Genomic DNA, 26,007 nt, shown 5'->3' with positions numbered 1-26,007 from the left:
TCTCTCCCTCGGGCGTAAGGAACTTCAACGTACGTATAACAGGTGTTGCAGGCTGGTTTATCGGCTAAACTTTGGGACAACGCGATTACTGACACTCCAACGGGTCGGTCAGGTGTTGCCCGTTGGCAGGTCAACATTTTAAAGTTAAAAACTATCGTTATATCGCTGGCCATACGGCTTTGCCGGCTGTCACGCGGAAAATCGGACGCGTGCATGTGTGAAGATATGGAGCGTTTCATCGTGTTTCGTTTTTGTCCAAAATCTCGTATTTTGTTATACGACTATACGATAAATGGAATATTTGTTACTCTCGATAATTAATAATGTAAATATTTAATAAATATATTCTGTATTTTTCAAAAATAAAATAAAATTCCAAGGGGAGGTCTAGATCTTGAATAAAAGAGATAGAAATAGATTCGAATTCTTTCTTATGGTTACTTTTCAAAGTATTTTAATACATTTGAGAAAACTTTATACTTTATCGATCTATAATTCGCAAAATTTCCAAAAAGAAATCATCAGTTTATATCAAAGCATTGTACATAAAAAGAATTTTCTAACTTATTACTTTTAGGAATTCACAGAGCAAAGAAAAATAATTCAGCCAACAGTCACACTGAATCATGTGAGTATTATGTTCACTGAAGAAACCGAGAAGAATTCCTAACTTAAATCAAGCCATTATTCTACATCTAAAGAATTTTCTATCCTTATTACATTTGAATGTTCAAAGAACATTGAAGAACAAAGAACAATCGTTCTGCTCACAGGCAATCGCACTGAACCATGGAAAAATTATTATCTTTGAAGAAACCAAGCGTAATTGAAAAAAGGTTTAACGTTTTAAACTTTTTATTTGGGAACACGAGATTTTATCTAGCTTAATCGTATTTCCTCGCGATCGAGTTAAATATCATCGACGAGAGCCGTAAGACGTTTTCCAATGTGTGTCCGTGCTCCTGCATAATGACAGATGAAAGAAAATGTTCGTTGCCTCGGGGTCTTAGGACAGATTCCCACCTCCGGGTTCTTCAATTTTCTCTTGTTTTACCCTCTTCCGTGTCTTGTCGCATCGCGCATAATCCACTTCATCAGCAACGAGTGTCGACGTAACACGGCTCTCCATGGGAAATCCTCGCGTCTCTCTGTTCTTTTATCCGGCAGTGATTTAACGTCCGCTTGTTCTCTCCCTTGTTTAACCAGAAAGGTGAAACACACAGATTGATATTGCGGGCTCGCAACGGTGATAAATATCCAGGAATTTGCATAGTAAACAAGATACGTGTTTTAAAGTGCTACGAGCTATGGTGATTAACGTCGAACCCTTGTACTTTCATATTAAAATATATTAGAATATATTTATGAGGCGTGAATTAATTTTTGGATGGAATATAAAATTGCGAACCTTAAAAAATTTTGTTTATTTTAATAATGATCATATAATAGCATACGATGTTTTAATACAGTCGAATTTCTAAAAAAAAAAAAAAAAAAATAGATTCGATTTCATTTTCAAAGTGAGATACGTAGTTTAACTTAGTCGTAAAAATATTGTTAGAAATGTTGTGAGATAGCAAAATAAGCGTTATAATGAATGCAGCTAGGTGCATCCGGAACAAACAAATAATAATTAAAGAAACTGGTATTCTCTCCGTAAAAGAAGAAATTTCCAGACCACATGTCTACTAGACACCTCAGAAGAATGTGAAAGATCGAAGATCATTCTTATCATTTTCTGCAACTACCATTCAGATTTAGCGATATTAGCTAAACAATATATCACTGTGGTACACCGTTGGGTAGATATTCAGATACAGGTCAACCTAAACCGCCATAATTAGTGTTCATTATCACTAAATGATAGATTGTACATATGCAGATATTTAAAAGAAGAAGTAGAAATAATGTTATACTTTTATAATATAAGTACTCCATCTTCTAATTTTCACAGAAATTTACTTGACATTTCATTTACTCCTTCATAGAAATATCGAAATATCTTTGTATAAGAAAATGATTCTTTTAAATGTTTCACAGTCTAGTATAAATCGTCTACTGTAGCATTACGTGAAAGCTTACTTCAAAACTTCAATGGATTTTTCTCTAAACTGAACTCGCATAATACAAAAAATAAAGTTACGATTCAAGAAATTAATCATAGAGCTTCACACAAATAAGAAGATTAAGAGCTTTACACTGTGAAAAGTTCCGATCTTCGTAAGAAATTCCTCCGAGGAGATTTATCAAATTCACTGGTGTATCGTTGGCTTTCGCAGTTTGTTTCAGAAACGGTGCTGCTATGTTCTTTCAGCTTAAAGGATATTTACGATCGTTAATATAGAACGTGCTGTTACTGGATATTAAAGTTTGCCTTTCTCCTTGCAAAGGATCCTGCAATGATGCATCGTCATGTCCTTATGAAAATCCTTTTTCTCTCCATCTATCCAGGGCAGACGCGTCGTTTTTCGCTCGAGCGCATTGATACGCTTTCTGGAGCTTTTTCCGGGAAACATTAAAGGTCGACCTCGCGAAACGTGCCGTTATTAATCTTCTCTCTTCTTTTTTGTACATAAGAGCTTGTTCAGAAGAAAAAATGAAGAAGATGCAAGACCCGAGGCTTTCAATTTTCCTACCAAATACTTTAAGCGGTCTTTTGTAGCGTTTTTCATTTTTTTCTTTCGCTGCCTCATCGTTCATTCCCTAACTCAGGCACGTCGTATGATATAATATAGTATGAAAGTTAGGCAACTTCTTAAATTTCCGACTGTAGAATCTTGGCTTTGAAAACATCTGTGGAGTTAACGGCTGGTTTGAAATATGTGTCTGTGCTTTTTGTGCTTCTGTCATTAGGTAACAAATTTCTAGCTAGAAGATTGCAACTATGTGTGTGTGTGAAATAATATGAAATTACAGAGAAGGTCGTTGTAAAAACATTTTCCATTGAATGTCACTGAATTTTTAGCGATCTCGAATTTTTATGAAACAGAGATATGGAAATATTTAATTCTGAATGTTACAAAAAATTCCAAAAAACGTTGGCTATTTCTTTGTCAAAGGAGGATTGCAGAAATATTTCACTTCAAAACATCACGAAAACAGTGACGTTATTTGTGAAGGAGATTATATATAGAAATGAAATATTCTATTTAAAATTCCATAAAATTTGTAAACGATCTCAAATCTTAAAAACAAAAAAGAAAAAACTATGAAAATATCTAAACTCGGATATTAATAAGTTTCATTGACACTAAATATTTTTTAGAGAATAAACATTGGCGCCAAATATTTTGTAAGAGGTTACAGAAATATTCCACTCTAAATCTCGCAAAACTCGCAATGGTCCGAAACTTTAATCGTGGCGATGATAACCTAGCACGTTCTTCAAATATTGATAAAAACATGAATACCGGAAACGATGGCTCCGTTCCAGGCGATCCGTGTTTATTTACAACGGGAAATCGACGTGGGTTGTTCATTTGCCGGAATTGGAATGACCGATGTTGCGTTGGGTCGTCGCACCGTCGCCGTTGCAGCGATAACGGTGTCGGGGAAAATGAGAAATTCCAGCAAGTTTAATGAAAGTATTTAACAAGCAAAATTGCTGCCCCGCGTACATCGTGTTTCCGGCCTGCGAACCAGAGCTGACGTGAGCCACGAGAAAATTGAAATGCGTTTTCTGCGGAGTATTCGTTAAATAAATTTTTTACAGTCTTTACAGTTATATTTTTCCTTCTCGACTAATAACGTGACAGCTTGACGTTAAGGCATTTCGACAATTACTTCGACCGTTAAATATCTTATTAGTTATACATTTAATTATACTCTTTCGGCATAATTAAGGCACGGTGGCCGCTTGATCCCGTTTTTAATTTGGAGAGACGCTATTTCGTTCAAAGTGTAAGTGAATGGGTACTGTAGAAAATATATATTTTTTAGCTTGCGTGATTTATGAAACAGATATATCTGATTCGATCGATTTTGTTGAATTATAAAACTGATATATGATATTGTTATTACAAACATTTTTAAAAATATCTTGTTACTAATAGATATCTTAAATTACGAATGTTTGGTATTGATATTTCAGTATGAATAAATATTTGCAAAATTATTCATAAATAAAATGTGAAATAATATGATACGTAAATATCATTAAAAATCACTCACGTCACAAGAAAAGATAAGAAGAATTCTATCAAAAATAAACAAGGAAAAATTCTGTATTATGTCATTGAAATTCTCGATTACTTTTCTAAGCACGAAGAAACAAAAATTTCTATCATACGTGCAGCAGCATTGGTATTTAATAAAGAAGAGTATTACCTGTTCGTAGTTCCTGATAAAGTCCCGTAATTCCCGTTCCTTGTCCTCGAGGGTGCCATAAAGTGCCTTCATTTGATTAAGAAGATCGAACTTTTCGGCCTTGAGCCTCTTGCGATCGGCTTTAAGTGCCTGAAGAGCTTCTTTGGCGTGTTGCAGTTCCATTTCAAGAGCAACAAATCGTGCTTCCTCCTCGAGAGCCGCATCCTCGGAGCCAACTTCGCCGCGTGCCGCTCCACTGAATAGCAATCTTCTCAATCTTGCTACCTCAGCCACCAGACGTTCATTCTCCAGTCGAAGTCGCCTGGTGCTGGCTAGTTCCACCGAACCGGTGCTACCACCACCGCCATGAATGTTTGATAACCTCGATGCTACCAATGGATCACCGATTCCTGCAGGAACATCAATATATATGTATAAACACACTTTCTTACTCGTGAAAAATCCGAATTTCTCTACTCGCGAACTTTTGAGATAGCTCTCTTGGGAATAGAAATTTAACATGAGTTCTTGCGGCGAGTAATTGACTCAAAAATGTGAAAACTAAATGGGAAGATGGAGCATAATAACAAATAATAAACACCCGCCATAAATCATTTTATAATTCAACATTTCAAAACAGAACTTCTAACCGGGGAGAAGTGTTTGCGAAGTGAGCGAGGACGAAAGCAAGCAAATTCTCAGAAAGCACGGAAGCTGCTTAACGGGCAAGAATGTTAAAACTCCTAAAAACTTCCAAGAAGAAGAATCTGCAACACACCCAAGATAAAGCTAACACATGCTTCCAATAAAAGAAGCAGAAGTCTATTTATCTTCAAAGAGAACCAGCCCTTTCCATTAAGAACACCTTATCACAATTATTTCAAACAGGTTAAAAATTCCAAACAAACCAAGAATTTTATCAAGCATCCTTGAACGTTTAAAGAGCTCCTCGATCAAGCTTCTCAATCAACCAACCACGGCGTATTATTGTTAACAATGCAGCAAGAATCCAACGACTGAAAAGCACCCTTTCTCTCTCTGTCTCTCTCTCTCTGTTCTCGGTCAGCCGTCACTCGTTTCCGCATTGAAGAAAACTCAGGGTAGAGCATTTATCTCAAGTTCAGCTCCGTTTAATTCCGGGGAATCGTCGGAAACGTAGCGCAGCCGTTGGTGGAACAATCACGAACAGTGAATGTACGGGACGAAGGCTGAAAGGGAAGGGTCTCCATAATTAAATGCTGGGTTACCCACCCAGGGAATTAGCTGGCGACGAGGGTCTGCTGCCTGGGGCTGGTCCAGGTGGTTCATTGTCCTCTTCGGCCCTCACATCACCGTCCACCAGATCCTTGTCTATATCTTTCTCCTGGTCGTTTATCTCCTTCGATGATCGTAAGGAATCGCGGTTGCTGGCCGATATTCGAAGTCTCTCGGCGCTTGATCGATCGCTAGCGCCACGATGGAAGAAAGTTCTGTTGCTGGATCCTCGGTCCGGACTGGCGCTTCCGGAACGAGAGTCCACGCTTCCGCCAGAACCACCAAGTCGCGTCTTCTCCAACGCTGGAGCGTACGGTCGACGTGCTTTTTCGCTTGGACTGCGACTTGGCGAGCCATTTCGTTTTTCTGGAAATTTGTGGTTGTGGTTTCGTTAGTGATTTGTGGCTTGGAATTGAGTGGTTTGGTCAAATGTGGATTTTCCGGGCGATTGGTAGTGGTTTTATTGGAAATATTTGGTTTTTTTAGAATTGAGTGCTTGAAGTAACTGCATAAATGAATATTTTGAATTTGTTGAAAGTGCTTATAATAATTAGCAATAAATATTTTGGAGATATTTATTTGTTGTTGGAAATAGATGCTTTTTAGAAGACATTTTGAACTTCCTAAACTTATTTGGAACTGGACATTTCGGAGTTTTTAGAATTATTATTTGGATTTTCTAGTAACTGATATATGGAACGATTGATATTGTCATTCCGTGTCTTCAACCAGCTGTCTTATCAATTTATCAAAAAATGATATTCTCCAAAAGCTTATTGAAACATATTATTTAATTAAAAAAACAAAATTCTGAACATTACTCTTTCTGATTATATTATAATGAAAGTTTCGATAGTATCTAAAATATACTTTTCATCTTTTAAAATTTAACGTTCCATTACTGAAAAATGTGATATAACGGAAAAGTATTCATATGCGATATTGAAGTTTTTTTATAAATGTTGGTAACGTAGGTAATTCTTCGTTGAAAGTTGAAACGTATAAAACAAAAGTAGTGCCCGTGTGCAGTCCATGGTTAAAAACTTTATCTCGATTTCCGGAACATGTTGTACTTTGTAGTATATCTCATAGTTACTTGATGTCACTTTTACGACTGTTCATGAGTCACCATTTTCCCTACAGCTTATAAAAGACTCGGAGAGCCTATCTGGACCACTTGTCATTTGTGACTAACGGAAGATCAAACTTCCTCAACACGCACATAATTTTCCCCTTAAACTCTCTACAGAACAAATTATATAGCGTATTTATCATTAGGTGAAGTCTACAAATTTTTTAGAGGGGACAAGACTCTGAAAACGTTTATAATAAAATCAAGAATGTTGACACAACTCATGAAGAATTAATTTACTAACGGTTCCAAAATATTTATCATTAAATATTTCAAAATCAATATCTAAAGAACCATAATGATTTCAAAATATTTATCACGAATTGCCCTAGATATTTACACTTCCAGAAAGAGAAAATAATTCCTAAGTATCCATCCATAAATACTTCAAACAGACACCTTCACAGCCACCATAGATTAAAATTAAGTGATTTCAAAATATAATTCAATTTTCAATTATATAAATTGGTACGTTTACTATAACTAAAGAAATAGAAGTCAGGTAGAAAATAACCTATGTAGTGGTAAATATTATAACGAATACTACACTTAACTATACTTAACTATCACCTTATTACCAACTACAATATAAGTCATTCTATCAAACTCTCTCCAGAATGATTAAACAAACCACAATGGCACAAACGCATTCCAAACTTTCAAAGCCTCAAACCAAAATCCATAGAAATCCATAGAAATTCCAAGACGCACCTATAGGACTGGTTCGTCGATCGATAGGACTGGTTCTCTCCTTCCTGTCTACAGGACTGGTTCTCTTATCGATAGGACTAGCTGACTTGTCGCTGGCGGAGCTCCTCTTCTCGACAGGGCTACTCGCGGCGCTGAGCCTTTTCCCGTCCTCTTGCGGCTGTTGCTGCGGCTCACCGCCCTCTTGTCCAGGGCTACCGCCATTATTCCCCGCGCTGGTTGTTCCGTTGTTGTTGCCGGAGTTCCCAGCCACCCCGTTGTTGTTCCCAGCGCCGTTGTTATTGTTCAACACCACCGGCAAAGCGCCACGAACATCCCTCAGCTCTCCGCGAAGCGTGGCACACTCGCCCCTGGCTCGTTCCAGCTCCCCGTCAAGCCGGGCGCCAGTCGCTGCGTTCTCCTCCACCATCACGCGAAATTTTGCCTGCAAACCAGAGACAATGGATATATGGACGTTAGAGATTTCAAGAGAGAGGGAGAGAGAGAGAGAAAGATCAGGAGGGAGAGAGAGAGGGTGAAGGGAAAGGTGAATGGTTGCTGAAAAGGGAGAATGTTAATCCTGCGGTAATGAGCAACATGCGAGAGGATCTTGTTACCCCGCGAAAGATTATCCACATTCGTGAAATTTAGTTCTATTGTACGGACGAGTGGAAGAGTGTTGTGAATCCCGGCGAATCTGCTTAGCTTCCTTTCGAGTCTCGTGAATGAATTTTATTTGCAATTAGCGTGATTGAGTGAAGGAAATTATACTGTAGATAGTATATTGAATGTAACATCTATATTGTCATTTCATGTGTTGCATGTCTACGTTATTATTGAATGCTTGCCTATTTTAGTAAAAATGATTGGAATGTAGATAGGATTTTCTGAATTAATTTTATTGTTTATCTATAAGTCGTTGGGCACTTAGCCAAATTAAGATATGGACAGTTTTATATTATGAAGTATTTCAAAATATTGCATTATATTACAAAATATTATATTACAAAATAAAGATATCATTTACCGATTATACGTAATGTTAAGAATATACTGTTCAAATTATAAATCGGTGACAAGGAGAAAACCCTTCACTCCTCAGAAACAAAGTCTCTTCAGGTTCCGAGAATATTCATCGATCGAGTCCTCGATATGCATCTTCCAGTAGAGCAGCGTGAAGAATCGGTTCGGAGACCGATCAGCGAAACTACCGCGTAAATTTCACGGTACGTTAATCGAAAGTTCCCCGCGAATTTTTATCCCGATGAAATGATGTAATAGACGCAATCTCCTATTTGCTTAGCTACCCTTTTGTTGCGAGAAAGAGAAGGAGGAAATGGCGAAGACAGAAGAAGAAACGGAGAAGAAAGCGAGAGAATTCGAGAGAGGAGAAAGTATTGAAAGTTCCATGAAGTTCCAACGAGGTCTATAACGCGTCTTGATCCTCGGTAGGAACTACGTTATGCACCGACGTTTCGCCAAGTTACGAACGTTAATGCGGGTCCAAAGTAAAACGAACAAACACCAAGACCGGAGATAAAAGTTTGCTTCGGCGCGAGCCGTGCAATATTAATAAGCCTACCGCGGTGGCCGCGGAACACGAATCTCATTGTAAGCCCCTCCATTGTACCGGTCGTTCCAAAAGCTCTTTACGCTTGGTTATATTGACTATGGCTCGGCAGAAGTTCGTGCCTGGTTTCCCTCGACACGAGCGAGCAAGTCACGGAACAAAGGAACGCTCGGATATTTAACATGTGCTGTCTGTAAACCAAGGTTAATAGACGCAGACAGAAGATAGAGGGAAACAGGATGTTGAAACATCGGTTTTGTATTTTCTAAACTGTATCTTGTTATGTGAAGATTTTGTAGAGATTGTGGGGGAGTGGTAAACAACATTGTTATTAGCACATTAATTACAGCTCGCAATACCGTTTTACCTGTCTGTAACACATTTGCAGAGCTTCCGATTTTCATTCGCTAGATTACTGTATGCTACCAAATAATTTTCAAACAACCAGTAACTACCCGTCTCTATATCGTGAAATTTTGCGTACGTGTGTGACATGAATTATCATGAAATATGTTTTCATAATTTCGAGATTTTTACTTCACGTGACACACTCAAATCGATGTCATACATAATTTAAAAGTATATGTTGACTCGAATGCGCGTTGCACGCAGCAAACGTGTTGAGTAAAACAAGGTCGATAAGTGTACATGGAAGATAGAGAAAAACAAAATGTCGAAATAATGATTTTGTATTTTCTATAATATATCTCGTTTTGCGGAGATTATGGGGAAATGGCGACTAAGATTATTGTTAAGATTAAAGTAGATTCATGATAGTTGCGAAGATTAATCCTTTAATAGCGGTAGTTTGCTACGCTATTTTGATGAAGCGAACGAGGAAGATTTATATACGTAGATCAGTAAATGTGTTTAATGATTTAGTGTGTGACAAACTATCGACTTTAGTATGACAAATTTAAGAACTAAAAATTTCTATTATATCTTAAGAGCGGCACTTATAATTATTCATTTGTTCTCGTACGTAATCGTTAATCGTTAACCTCGTATAAAATGATATACCGAGTCGATTTCGATCGGAACAAAAATTTTAAGAATTATCAATTGCTTTTCAAAACCATCCACGCTTTTTGAAATTTTAGGATTTTTGTAGATTTTCAACTAGCAAACATTTTACGTTTGTAATAAACTCAAAAATTGGGTCTGTTTTACTACTGTCTTCTACAATCTTCCATTTTCTAGATTTGAAAATCCAATTTTAGATTAACTGAAGATTTATTAATCAAATCAATCAAAGGGTGCGCGGTCGTTGATTACTATAATAATTGGTAAGAACGAAGATTCGATTATAATCAAGGATAGTAGAACGAAGATGGTGGCCCTCTCTAGATAAAGCCAATTCTCAGGAATGATCGTGGAAACCCTCGAATGGAATAATAGATAGGGTTTCTCTTGTTCTGGCTAACTCAGCAGCCAGTCCATTGAGATAGGTCAATGACTACGGAATGTAGCTGTTGTGGTTAGATGGGAATATCGAAACGTCTGTAACAGGCCTGTCTAAAAGGCATGCTAACCGAGATCAATAGGCCTAGGTTACCGTTTGACCTTCGAATATCGATTATTTTCTTCTGTACAACCATTTACATTCTTGTACCATTTTATCAAATATTTAATCTTGCTGATAAATCTAGAACTTCGAAACGCAACCAATAAATTAGAAATATTAATCAGTAGATTAGAAAAATGGAAAATTTTTAAGTTAAATTTTAATTACTAAGAGAATTACAATACCTCATTAGATGATTTGAAAAATCTAAAGTTCTTAAAAATATTGCGTTAAATTTAAAATATTGATAAAAATTTATTGTTATTTTTATAACAGATTCCATTTACATAAAAAAAACAAAGAAAGAAATTTTCGATGTAAAAAGGATCAGAATGAAAAAGATCGTTAAAATTAATTACTATAATAGATGCAGTTAACATACTTATGAATACTAAAGATATTAAGTAACACCAAAAAACAAATAAGATTACGAGATATAGGACAATTCAGGGAAAAATCACATCCTTGACGAGGAAATAATTAACCCCAAAGAGGGGAAGAAGTAACAGATCCAATCTCGTTACACGGTCAACGACGTTTGATCATAGTCATCGTAACAGGCTGATCAGTTAACGAGATGTTTGATTGCATTTTCAGTCAGATAAGAACCTGAAGGGAAGATAGGGAATAAAGAGAAGAGAAGAAGAGAGAAAGAGAAAGAGATATTTGATGGGCAGCGGTGAACCAGCACCGTTGGCCAAGTTCCAGGGACACAAAAGGATAGCCAGTGAGGATAAAGGCATCGCGAACTTGTTGCGTTCCCAGAGGCGCCTTCCGTTTTCCTTTCGTCGCACCGAAATCACCCCGGCTACCGTATTCACGCCCTTTTCACACCCATGAATCGTAGGATCGCCGATAAATTTCTGTTCAATGGCCCTGGCCTTGTGGAGAAAACGTGTTGTGTATTTGCGACAGGTTCTCACCATTACTCTTTTTGTAATTTAGCAATTTAACATGTTCAAGACTTACGTATTACAGCAGAATCTCGATTACACGAACATGGATTATTCCGATAAATATTGTGAATATGTATTCGTCTGTTAGACATTACAGTATATTGTCTGCATTATCAACACATTCATTTTACCACTTTCAGTTGATTTTTATGCTGTAGCATGTCAATATGTCAAAATGTAATCGTATCGTTTCATCAGTTCAGGCGAGACGTGAAATACTACTATACATAAAAATAAGCAAATACTTGCAAGTGTTGAATATAACTAAAAGCAAATACTAAATCTCTTGTGCATAATCTTCTAGTACTAGGTGATAAGTAAGTGGTGGGAGATCTTAAGTCAAAGAAATCTATTTCTAGTAAATACTTCAATTTGTATGCATGTGGAACCGAGTATTTACTTGAAAAATCATTAGTAAAAGCTTTTACCTTTGTAAATGCTTTGCGCATACTGTCCACTGACTTGATTAAGCAGTGATAAAACCATAATCGAAATCGCAGCATCTTATGGGATTGGTAAATCAATGATTTGCGACATTAAACGACGCACGAATGATATTTTGAAGAAGACGATATCTCCACTAATGATATTCCCACGCATTCTGAAGTATTCACAGTATCAGAGATAGTCATCAGATGATACGAAACACAGCAAGAAAGTACTCATAACGAATTACTAACTTTACAGAAGATATACAAGTTAGCAGCTCAGAAGTATTGGAAAAACAAAGATAATTATAACATATATTCCCAATACTTTAATTTTTATAAGTTAACCCGATTATAATTGTCCGAGATTTGCGATAATGAGCTTGGGCTCGAGGCGACGCCGAACGTAGCCGCGGTCACGGGATGAACGTTTTTACCTAATAGAGGTATAGAGTAATTATTGTATAGCTCTCCTTAAAAAGAATAGTTGTAGCGGCACTCGACAGTAAACATTCCAATGGTTTCTGTCCCGTGGCTTGCCACACACAGACTCTATTCTTCGGGCAAGATGATTAATGCAGATGTCAATGCATTTCCACAGTACATATTCAGCTAACCTGAGGACCTGCTATAAATCTTAGGATTTAGTTAACTAAGGTCCTTCAAACTGACAAACAGTCTTTATCCTAACAGTCCCCAAATCTATCACCTACTATGGGAAGATACGGGAAATCTGCTTTTCTCACAAACGAGGCTTCCCGCTAGCAACTTTCTCTCAAGGGTGGATAGCATCTTTCTCTAACCACCAACATAGAAATTAACCAATTAACAGCAACGTCCATTTCCCTCACTTTCTGAACGAGGGTTATCCTTGACGAATCCGATGATCTCGTGTCCTGAGACACACCCCATTATAGTTTTCCTTTGCAGCATCATTGTGACGGTGAGGAACATTCTCGTGCGATCTCATCAGCGAGTAAAACAACGTCTTTACGATCAGTGAATATCTCACGTTTTAGCAAAGAGTCCGACTTAGACTTTTGAAGAAGTATATTTGTTATCCCGTTGACCGCGGATTCGTTATTGAACCTAAAATCATTGTCATTAGTATCTCGAGTATCTAATTACCATGGTTACTTGTCAAATTCTGTAATAATTATATTTGTACTAGTAGATATCTTCTCTATTGCGTAATAACAATATCTAATCCAAATGAAGATTCGTTACACGTCTCTAATCATAATGTTAACCCGACATATATATAATACATGTAATACAAAAAAAATTATAATTTTCCCCGTAGGATGTAGTTAAATACAAGTCGTTCGATTATCCGAAAAATTCGAATATCCCATCATCCTGAACGCAATTAGTTCAAATAATCAAAGCTCTACTGTATTAGAATGTATCATTACAGAGAATGATTATGTGCTTTTATAATTAGAATAAAAATGAAGGAAATTAATTCATTTCACATTTAAATGAAGTACCCATTGTTTCCCACTTTATTCTTGAAATTTCAAGCATTCGTTTAGATTATCTATTTTCCCTTTAATATGGAGTACAATTTTTATGTAAAAATATGGAAGGTCCAATGCACCCTTAGGGTAATAATTATGATCGAAGGGTCTGAGTTACGTCTGGGACGACAACAGAGTTCAATCTGGCTTCTACGAGAGATTCTCATCTTGTGGTGCAACGCGGCATGAAATATGCATTACATCGGGGGCATCAGCGATTTTTCGCTCGTATTGAATTACGTTGGTGTTGACTTTGCTGCATATCCTTATCATGTATGCGAACACGTATTTATACGACGTACGTATCAAGCGTTCAAGTAGATGACTAACTTTTTATCAAACCTATTTATGAACTTTAATTCAATTTTCCTTCGACTAATTTTATTTTTAATATAATAATTTATGTGTTTACTGCACAATTGTTTATGCTACTCCTTTACAATATATGATTTGATGGTATCGTTATTAACTCAGTAGGAAAGGAGCACATAAGTATTTTATAACCCACTTCACTACTATATTCTAATTTTATCGCATCTCCGTGTATAGTCCTCCATTAGACTTTTTAGCGTTCCGGGATCCCTTTAGCGTAACCCGTATCTTCTCTCCTTCTCCTTCTTCGTTTAATAATTTTTTAGTACCTAGTAAACTAGTTTTTAAGATACAATGAAAGCACGCGTTAACCATTAAGGGATACCTTTACCCTAAAGAACCACAAAGTAGCAAAAGAAAAAAGAAATTGCTTGATACTTCTATCAAGGTTCCTAACAAGCTAACAAAGTTTAAAAACGATTGAAGTTTTCCAATTACCGAAGTTCCTTATACATCGATTTGACACTTTTCAATTCGCACTGTATAAGGAAAAGGAAACAAACGCGACAAAAAGGTACACTGATTGGAAAACACTCTTGGCCGAGATCTCTGGTGGAGTTTACAAAGTTGACAAATTGATAAAGTTTCTTACACACCAGTTGAACAATTTGCAACTCTACTCGCACGAAAAAAGAAACGTTTGCGTAAAAAAAAGTACGACTCGAAGATCTGAAGATCCTAATACCTAAAAGGCGAATGAAGGAATCAAACGTAATTTTTTTTAAATCTTACATCAATCTTCAAAACGAAAGGGTGCGTCCTCTAAAAAAAAATAATGAACCAACTAGAGAAGACGCTGAAGGAGCGTCTAATAAGTGAGACTACGCATTCACGAGAAAGTCAAAAGTGTAAAATTGCATAGGAAGCACATAATATGAAAAGATACATAAAATATTAATAGTATAGTGCTTTGCATCAGGTATAATACTTGGTAGATAAAACAATTTTCCACTAAGTCTGTACTTTTCTAATTATATTCTCAAAAATATGAATTTGCATAGAAGTTCGCTGTCTACTAATAACACCAACTAAATAAGCCTTGAGTATCAAGCAGTGTCGTATAGATACATGATGAAAACGGCAAGGCAAACGTGGTTATACCGCAGCTCCATCACGATGCCTCAGGATAGTTTACATGTTGAAAGAACTTGTGTATAGGTTGTAGCATGTCGAAGTAAAGTGCAATGGAGTTGCCAGCTATATTATCAGTAGTCTGCTTCGATATATAGGTCAACGTTTCAGAGATTACATCTTTCATGGGAAATAAAACCTTGGTTGGACTGCTACAAGGAAACCGATATGCGGTCGATGGTATCGACGTTATCGAGCCTCGCAGAGCCGAACCACGGATATTGTTCCGCTGTTCTTTCCTTCTGTTGATTATCGATAAACCATCCGCCAGATACGCGGACGTAATTATCGTTTCTGGTACGATTGTCGCTGTGACTCGAATGAAGCGAACCGTGAGATGTGTTGATTAATTTCGTTCGACTTTTCCAATTTTTATGTTCGCCATGTTACTCTTGTTCTAATCAACAAACAGAATTTTAACGTACACAGAAAAATTTTGGTATTGTAAAAAGGTAGAATTGCCTGAATCAACTAAGCTTTAAAGTCAACAGCTTCAAATTTGATCTTGAATTTTCCAAGCAATAATCAAGCTTGTCGTATATGAGGATTAGAGATGGCGTTTAACAGTGGTTTGTCACGGTGATCCTAGAATCACGATCACGGTCGTGATTTAACTTCATTCGCGCGTGCGACCGTGACTTTTCTATCTTGAGTGAATTTGTTCACTATGATCGTAATTCTCGATCTTGACTGAATTACTTCTTATAAGATATTCCGATATAGCTTACATAAAAGTATCTGCATGCAATGTAAGATTAAAATTTAAGATTAAAATTTTCTTCGTATAAGGTAAATTTACTTTATTTGGTATTAAAGACAGAAAATAGTTCAATTTTCTTTGTTTTCTTTTATATCGATATTTTAAAGAACAAAATATTGATTCTTCCTTCCTACTTCAAAATCGTGATATTCATTTGATATCGTTAATATATAATATACAGGTTATATGATGCGCGCGAAGAACAGTTATGTTCTCCACTAATCAGAAACAATCGCAATAAAGATCACTGTGTTATGGAAAGAGTTATGGAAAATTATATAGTTTTATTTTCTTTCATGAATTATATAAAATATTTAAATGTATTCTTGTGTATATTTTTTAGAAAGCCTTCAGCTTCTTGAACGTCGTAGTGGTAGTGTTTTCAAGAGTAATCTCTTTGATAGAAATTCTGCTCACTCAGTATTCTTAAAACATTCAGAGATTTTTCTTCCACATTAAGAAATACAGGAAAATGTTTGGTGTCGTTAAACGAAATATGACTCTACAAAAGGATCGTCTAAAATTGATGAACTCCATTAGTTCCTATTTCAAAGCTTTTTAAGAGGATCTTCCTTTGTAAATCAATTTTTGCATCCAGAAATTAGCTAACGCCAGCTGTTAGCAAAGGGAAAATTCATATTTAAAAAACATTAGTATAACAACAGTATAATAATAATACATTGTTGTAAACGATGCAGTAATTATCATGTTCGTCATTGCATACACCAGTCACGACGAAAATAAGGGTCGAACGAGCAAAAACGAAGAGGAACTAGAGGTTAACGAAGAAAGAGAAGGGAGAACGCAGAGAATGAACATTACTGGAGCCACTCGAATTTATGAAATTGCAATTTCAGCCACGGCTTTCATCGCACTCGGAGCAATTTATCTCGCTACCAGAGCAAGGAAACTACCTAATCCTTTTCCTTATTCCCTCGGATTTCCTTTCCACTGACAATCTTAAGGGTCCTCTACGAAATTTAATTAGTAAATGTATCTCAAAGAAAAAAAAAAAGAAATGAAGAAAAAAGTATAGATGGATATATATATAAATATTTTTATTTTTTTTTATTTATTCATATATATATATATATATATAATGTAAAATATATATTAAACAATCTGGACATCTACAAGAAGAAATTTAACGCTGGGGAAAGAGCGAAGATACGGAAATTTTATAATAATCTACTATTTTTAAATTCTACCTTAATCTTGTTATTTTTAATTCATGAATTGAATCTTCCACGGGAAGAGATATATGAAATAAGGAAAGTTTTAATAATAATTTTCAGATGATTATTTAATAAATGTTACCATATAGCATTTAGAGCTTCTGCAAGAAATTACAAAATTAAGAAATTAGCGAAATATAGAGATGAGATCGACCTAAATGCCATTTAGGAAATGGTTTCAGTTTCACTTACGGTTGTTCGCAATGGCCAAACCGACAGTGTTCCGTGCACCGGTTATGTAATAAGTATTCATTTCACCGGTCTGGGGGGTTTGGGGCACATTTAATTCCGGAGCAAAATACACGAGGAACACTGTGTACGTATAAAGTACGGAAGAATTATGGCCATTCATAACCGCGAGAGCTTACAGAATTAACAGCAACGAGGCCGCGTGACACGAAACAACAGGAAACGTGGACCGCCATGCTATTTAAATCATACGTCCCTTGTCGAGCCTCTAATGTAGGTCAAACTCAAATTACATACGACAAAGTATTCCCTGATATGTTTTCTACAAACATTACGCAGCATCTCGGTATACTGTCAGAAAATTTCACAATTTCCAAGAAAACTTGACGTCGTTGGTGAGAATTCTTCAGAGACACGCGCGAAGATTTTATAGAGCTGCTCAGTGAAAACGTAGTACAAGGATATTCTTACCAGAAGTGGCATGTGTATATATGGAAAACGATATCGAATCTGTTTAATCTAAATCAGGACAGATTAGTGAGATCCATATTTACTTAGGGTTGAAATTTGAAATTTATTAAATTTTATTTTTATGGTAGATTAAAATTATATTATAATGTGAAAGAGTTTTCTATTAAATGTTACTTGTTGCATGGTCTTAGAGTATTCCAGATGTTCACATTCTCCTGTTCCTAAATAATATTTCTAAACACATTTTTATAATATTTCCTAAAATTTTTAAAATTAATTTATGTCAATGCACTACACCACTCCATTTATTTGTTTAAATTTTTATGCTTGGCAGAGCACGAATAGCCTAAATACGTTTTATCGACCTTCATATAAAGAACTTCCACCGCACATTACTCCCCCAATTTCTCAACCTAATGCAACCTTTCGCAAAAAAGACCACATTGAAACCACAGAAGAGAAGCGAATAATTTAACACAGAGAAGGCAGAAGTAGAATGAAAGCAGCGGGAAAGAGGCACGCGTGAATAGGGGTTGAGAAGTAACCAAAGCTGAAGACAACCAAAACAAAAGTAAATCCTCATTCATAAGTTATTAAAACTTTTAAGAATCATTATCTCATCTAAAGAGTTTGATTATACAAAAATCATGTGCAATATTATAATCTCATAAATTGATATTCAGGTTATCGTTGCATTTATTGGTATTTAGTTCCATACATACTACGAACCATTTTAGATTTAGATTTTACGCAGACTTTTTGAAACTTTTAAAAATCTGATTCACTGATTTTCTCAACAGGATTTATAGAGACAAACATATACTAAACTTATTATATTATTGCAACACTTGCGATAAGTTTCAACAAATTTTTGTTACACTAAATCGCAATATCCCACAAATACAAAATTCTGATTGAACCATAGAGATGAACCAATCTGCCATAGACACTTTATTTTCTGGTTCTTGATACTTTTTCTCGTCGCATCTAAAATACACGAAATTTTCTCATTCTTTCGTTAGTATATCAAAGACTAATAGTGTCTCGTAATATGTCTACGAGATTAATTATTCTGCGCAACGCTCGAGGCTGAATTCTAAGGTGTTGAATCTTAGCTAACCCAAATAACGAAACCTCACCCTACTTATGAACAAGAATGTACACAGAACGCCGTTTCGTAATGATTACGACGTTCCGGTAATAAATGCAGCAGAACCAAGTTTCCCTTAAAACTCCAATTAGCAGCAGCCAGTGATTTAATTGTTTTCGAGAAGCGTGAATGTCATCGTACTCTCGCCGTGTCGAGCTTTTCCCTCGATTCAACGTTAAACACGTTCAGCACTAGGCGCGCCAGTTATACACGTTAATTTGGCGACCGTCTTCTAATTGCACCGGTGGCAAATCGCGACGATGCTAGTCGGCCTACATGGAAAACGTAAATCCAACCTGGAGACCAAAGGAGAAGTAATTTCTAGAATTACAAGAAACGCTGAACGTCGAAAAAACCTTTGACGAAGGTCTAAGCGAAGGATTGAGTCGGCACGAATTAATTGGATTGATCGCGACGGTTACCTTCCGTCTCTGTACTTCCGGTTCTTTGACTACCTTGAATGGCTACCTTGAATTTTGTGTATTTTCTGGACTTTTTAAATCTCTTAGAGTTTTGTTTGAGAAAGAGTAAGTGAAAGAAGGAGGTTGGTGTATTTGCTGTTGGGTACTTTGTTATAATAATATTGAGGTTCATTGTAAATTGGCTTTGAATGGATTGAGAAAACACAAGACAATTTGAGAAAATTAAATCATTAGCGCGTTGACTGCAAATTTCGTAGATTTTGTCTTAGAAGCAATACGTTGAAATATAGTAAATCGTAATATTTAATTTTTGATAATATTTTCTGAATCATTTACATCGTTGAAAATGTTCTAGTCTATGAAATTTATCTTACTTCCATCATTTTGGAAAATATATTAACGTAGATCGCCGTAGATGACCACTTTAGAGTTGTTAACAATTTTTGGTCATTACTTCCTAACGATCAATGTAATGTAACTTTACTTATAAGTTAAATAACACGCAACTTCATATATTTCAGCACATCTTGAAAAATGAATAAATATTAGATGACACATTCCAACTAAGATGGACACTATACAAATAAAATCTCACACCCTTGCTGACCTCATTCTCCGAACAATCCTCTACTTATCTGTCGACTGTACTAATTTGAAGGGCCCACAAGCGGTTCTTGGAAGTTGCGTAAATAGGGACGCGCTACTTTTAAAGGAATGCAACGGATCCGAAACGAAATGTTCGAAGGAGAAACGGACGGTCGTCGTTAGCCAGGAGTTAATTATAGACAGGAGCGCGTAATTTTGGCCGCGTTAAGTTTATATTCATCTGTCACGCTCTGAAAAGGTTCACTGCACCCGGTTACACCGCGGCACCGGCTGATACAACGCGCTTCGCGAATTCGAAATTAAATGTTTCACCCGTTGTAACCTCGCTTCTAGAGAATTATGCTACTACTACGCCTTTGCCAGGAAACCAGCACCCGTTCGCTTTGATCTCGTCTTCCTCGCTTAACCCTTTGGCCAGGCAAGTTATTGCGACAATAACGTGGATAGCCGAAATTTTCCCTATTATTTAATCGTGTACAAGATCAGAAAATGCATTTTACAAACGAAATTTAATAACGGATAATGTACGAATGATTTTATACTTTTAGATTTATATCTAATATTTGAGTAGTAGTGTTTCCAATTAGAATGTGGAATTTAATCGAATTTATACATGGTCGTCATTGGCAGATTGTAACAGAAATTTTATATTTTGTATAAGAAATTGTATAGAAACTTTAAATTTTCCAATTTACGAATGGAAATTCTTTCTTTAAATCTACTTCAAATACTATAACTATAAAATATTAGATAGTTACTAATATAATTGCACAAAAAACACTTGATTCAGTAGCAACAACAATAACTACGCCTGATATATAGTTAAATCTGTAATAAGTAAAGTGACAATAATTGAAATGTGTAAAACGATCATAACATACAAAAGTATATAAAACAGTATATAGTAAAAACAATATACAGTATAAAACAGTAAAGAAGTATACAGACCTATTTGTTATAACATTTAGTAGGTGAAACAAATTTCTTCCAATTTTGCGGTTGTGTTTACAATAGTATGAATTCACATAATCGTATAACCTATTTACAGCACCTACATCAACAAAAATAACTGCCTAATCACGCGACTTTCTCCACTATACCATCAAGGATCACCAGGAAAAAAACACAGACAGATATCATGAAAACGTCGAGGAAAACGTTATCGTTTAGTAAGACAATCGCCGCTCTAAACCTGGAGACAATGATTCCTCGTGTTCCCTCCACACTCTCGCACAACGACCAACGATGCGAGTGCCCGGCGGCTTCACCGAGTACACGCTGCGCGAGTTCCTCCTGCATTCGATTCTCCTTTCAATGAGGCATCAGTAATGCGGCAGTGTGAAAAGGAGAGAAAGAGAAAAAATTGTCGGGTTCGGTGAAAGATGCACGTACTAACATACATCTAGAACGATGTGTATATGGGCCATATGAAATGCATTATACCCGAACGATCGATTCCGTTGCATATTCAACGGGGCTCGAGAGGGAACAGGAGAAAGCTAAAGGTGCATTGTTAACGCGCGCACAAAGTGCCGTGCTCGGTAAACATATCGGGGAAAAGACTACTGGGTCACGATGTCTACTACCTTTTTAATCGGGCTGCAAGTATATTATTCCCATCGTAATTTCAGAGGGCGAAGCGAGTACGTTTTAATGTATTAGCAGCGACGATATTCTCGCCACCAGAAATCCTCCTGGGAAGTGGCCTCCTCGAATTCAAACGCGCGAAAGATGTAAGAAAGAATTTTGTAAGCCAGCAAATCGAGAAATTTTCTCCATTTCTACCTCAGGTCCTACGAGGCAAAGTAAGATAAAGAGGAAATAGAGGATAAATTTTTGGCGGAATGAAAAGTTGCGTTCGGAGAAGGAGATTTTTGGAGATTATTCTTGTCGTGGTTAGTCTTACTCTGTGGGAATATTTCGTTGGGAATAATTTTAAGAGCTTTGCAATTTGAATAAATATTAAGGTTAGAAGATAAATGTTATGTATGTATATTAATTTTGATAATACATTAGCACTTCTGTTATTATCATTGTATTACCTATCTATACAGGCTCACGAAAACGTTCCAACATTTACGACAGAAAATTCTTATTGTATTTTCGTCCAGTCGCGGGGAGACGCGATCGCGTTGAAGCGCGTCAACGGGAGTCGTAAATTCCCGTTACGATTATACGAATCGACACCACGAGCAGGGCGATCTCCTTATTTCTTTTGGAATAATAGGGGTGTTTGTTGTTGAATACAACTGTAGTCTACAGTTATATAATATATATATATATATTTACACCAAATTACAATACTTATAACATAGACAGAAATTATTTGACTTCGTCGTGTCGGAAAGTATATACTAGTTAATTGTCCCGAAGGCTGATAGATTTGAGGTATCGAGTACCAAGATCGTGACTGCCCGAGAAATGATATAACAGTATACTTGACTGCCCGAGGAGTGTAAGAACAGTAGACTTGACTGTCCGAGGAGTGTAAGAGCAGTAGACTTGACTGTCCGAGGAGTGTAAGAGCAGTAACAGACCCGTCTCGTACTATTTAGGAGAAAAGCTTGATGTGGGTGTACCCTTTTTGAATTAAGAACACGGATTCGTTGTTCACACTTTTCGGTAGAAAAGTGAGGGTAACGATCTGCGATGCCCATTAGTTATAGCCAATGTTAATAAATAAAATACGAGGAGAAAGTCTCCTGCAGATGTGGCTCATGGGTGTCCTTGTTCCTGGGAAAAACCAGCTATTTCGCTGGGCACATCTGCTTTTTCCGTAATTAGCAAGAGCGTGCAACAAACCCAAGGACCGTTCAAAGGATAATCCATAAACCGAAAATACTTATATGAATAGAAGTTAAGCTAAAAAGATTCGGTTTATGGTGGTTCCTTGGGTTTATTGCGGGTCAGTGTAACGAGGGGTAGGCCTTGGCGGCCAGACCAAGAGGGACGTCGCACGGACCATCTCGCGCGACGTAACACTTATGTATATGCACATGTACGTTCTCACGTTAGTTTCGAACTTTTCCACGGAATCATCATAGTCGAGTTTCATTAGAATGCTAATAAAATTTTAACGTAGAAGTATAACACGCGTAATATATTCGTAAAATGTTTCTACAAGTGCTCAAATGTAATGTATGCTCATCTGTGACACTTCAACGATCCCATTGAAACTGCCAAAAGAAAAATAAAGGAAATAAAGTAGAAACAGAAAATAAGGACAAAGAATTTTCATCAATGCAATTGCCCAAGGCAATTGGAAAATTCAGGCTTAACCGCATGACTCGAGGCTAATTCGAAGCTTACAAGTTCGACCGCAATTTCCCGCGAAGTTGTAAAGTATGAAATTCGGTTTCACGTATAATTTGTAGCTTGTCTTTCGAGAACCAGGTTCGCATTATATTCCTTTCTGTTTGCGAGACGCCGTTGCGACTCGCCAAATTGCTTTTCCACTCTTTATCGAACGCGAAACTTCTCTCTGAACCTCTGAAAACTGCTCTCACGAGCAAGGCGTGTTTCTATTTGCATTTGAAACGTGGACCCTCTTTTCCGGGTTCCTCTCGTTCTTCGACCAGAGCGAACCAGAGAATTGCTCATTTAATGGTGTGCATGATCCGCGAGAAAATTGAAGTTTCCAACCTGTTCGTGCGGAACGTTGTTTACCGGCGATGTTTTTTCCTCGATTTCTTTTTCGTTCGCTCTCCTGAGATGATATCTCCGCTCATATTGCTCCTCTCGGCGATTCGTTTAATCGTGACTAGCTTCTGCTGTGCTGTTCGCAAGAATCGCAATCGATGCAGTTGCAGTTTCTAACTATATTTTTGACATATTAATCCACGTTTAACTATCGCAATTCTACTATTTTTATGTAACCTTTATAATTTAATTCGTAGAGTGGTATTTTATAATTATTATTGGGTAATCTTCATTCTTAAATTGTCAATTTATTAACAAGGTCGTCATGGAATAGTAACATCATGTTATGTTAAAAAATTAGCTTTTAAAAGATACTTTTAATATTGAAATTCTATTATTGTTATGCCAGTTTTATAATTTAATTCATAGAGTAATTCCATAATTATTATTCGATAATTTTGATTCTTAAATTGCTAATTTATTAACACGATCGTTATGGAATGAGAACATCTTCTTATGCTAAAGGATTTATTTTTAAAACATATTTTTCATATTGAAATTTCATTATTTTTATGATTTCACGCAGGAGGTAATTTTCTATCGTTAATATCGAATGATCCCAGCTCTATGAAACTGCAGATTTATTAGGAACGTCTCGCAGTCGACAATCGAGATACAATTAGCGAGTTGTAGGATATACAGCGCAGGGCTGCTTCGCTTCAGATTCCCTGTAGCGATCCGCGTGAGTCACAGAGAAAGCTAGAGAGAGGAAGAAATATATATGAAGAGAGAAGAGTTTTGAGTGGTCTTTTTCCTCTGTGGCCTGATTCAGCTCGCTTCGCGGTGGTAAAAATAAAGGAATGCAAATTTAATTACCGGAGTACTCGGCACGTCGACGAACCGCGGGGAGCTACATACATTTCACAAGTACAGACCCATGACATTTCGCAAAAATTTTAGTTCCAATTAATCTTGTCACCATATTTCCCCGCGTTCTCTCTCCTTCTGCAAAATATCTAACGGTTGGCCTGCGTGTAACGTTATTATATACGATATTACGATCGAACAAAAATGACAATGTCATTCGCGTTAATTGACACGACAGATCCCTACCATAAGTGGATAAATAATCTCCATTTAGTACGATGCAGTTCTTTTTTCCGTCCCTCTGAACGACGATTTAATTATTCATCCATTCAAAAGCTGATATGTAATGCGTAATTGAATGAATTATGTCGTTGTTAAATAAAGTAGCAAGAAATTGTGCGATAATGTTTGATTGATTTTTTGCATTATTTGGTTATGTTTCGGTATTCATTAATGTACAAAATATTAGATAATGTTTTAATAATTCCTCTGTGCGATAAATTTTGTAGCACGGCATATAATGATTCATGGCATGTGCTGTCGATACGGTGTCCATCACTGCCTCCATTAAACTGTCATTCTGAATCGCTCATTTTTCAAATGAAATTCGTTTTATTCAATTTTTCACATAAAATCCATTTTTTTTTTTTCGAGTTAAATTGTAGTAAAAAGTATTTTTAAAGAATCTGTGCTTTATACATATAGATAATATCTATGTATTCCCTGTTTTATATACATATATATTTATAGTATATAATAACATAATATATGGAGAATATATATTTATTCTCTATGTCATATATCATAGAGAATATTTTTCATATTTTTCATAAAGAGCAAACTAGAACCAAAACTCTACTAACATTAAATGTACCATTTAATAGAACTAAGCACCGATTTTCATATTGATACAATATCACCTGAACGATATTACTAAACCATATTTCGATGCACATCGACTGATTGAAGCACTGCACGATATAAAATAATAACGTGTGATTAAGGTAAATCCTATCTTTTAGCGCCATAAATCGCTATTATTCACGTTCGAATAATCACACGAATGGATGAAAAAGAAAAATCAGTCAAATAGGTTGCGAGCTTTCACGCGCGTGAACTCACGCATCACACGAGCATTATGCGTGCCTTAACACCAACCGTAATGGATTAATCCCCTTTTTACTGTGCCTTCCATACAGAATCGTATTCCCAGCGCGATTCACTGTCACACCGAAGGAAATGTCATCCATCACTCGGGCTGTCTCGAAACTGTGTGCTCGAAAAAAGGCTTGACAGACGAACAGACGGATATGTGTTCAACATAAGCCGATTTGATAGGGAAAAGGTGAGTCTGTATCCGTTTTGAGGTATATATATACACCTATCTACAGTTGCAAGGAATAAAGGTGAGTTGCTATAGCGTAGAATTTACACGTACTCCGTTCGAAGCTAGGGATAAGTAGTATTAGACAGTCACTGAACGGACAAGTCGATTCTACAGGGAATATGCACGAAACACGCTGCGCGCGTTTGTTATACACGTGCAAATAGCTTCAGTAGCAGCTAATTTTAATGAAATATTTTATCGTATTAACGTTGGACGAAGAATCGTGGGTTTTAAAAATAAGATTTGAATTACGGTGAGTTCTGTGTCGGCTTATAATACTGATAAATCTTTTAGTACCTTGAAGTTTTATTCTAAAGGTTTTTCTTTTGATATTGTGGGCATAGAAATTGAAGTCAAGCTGT

General features: G+C 36.4%; 1 protein-coding gene across 16 annotated transcripts in view; it reads right to left on the bottom strand.

Moving 5' to 3' along the window:
* Window positions 1-26,007, bottom strand: part of LOC132913772 (kazrin) — a 141,087-nt gene that overhangs the window by 26,336 nt on the left and 88,744 nt on the right. For all 16 annotated transcript variants that reach the window (XM_060972317.1, XM_060972316.1, XM_060972306.1 and 13 more), the window contains 3 exons: window positions 7,403-7,823; window positions 5,557-5,925; window positions 4,327-4,715 (listed from right to left, as the gene is read on the bottom strand). In XM_060972317.1, coding sequence (XP_060828300.1) covers window positions 4,327-4,715; window positions 5,557-5,925; window positions 7,403-7,823 — 1,179 coding nt within the window. The remainder of the gene's footprint in view (window positions 1-4,326; window positions 4,716-5,556; window positions 5,926-7,402; window positions 7,824-26,007) is intronic.

Source organism: Bombus pascuorum, chromosome 13 (genome assembly GCF_905332965.1).
Source record: "Bombus pascuorum chromosome 13, iyBomPasc1.1, whole genome shotgun sequence".
NCBI lineage: Eukaryota > Metazoa > Arthropoda > Insecta > Hymenoptera > Apidae > Bombus > Bombus pascuorum.
The sequence above is the reverse complement of the archived record's forward strand: the minus strand, read 5'-3'. Positions and strand labels throughout refer to the sequence as shown.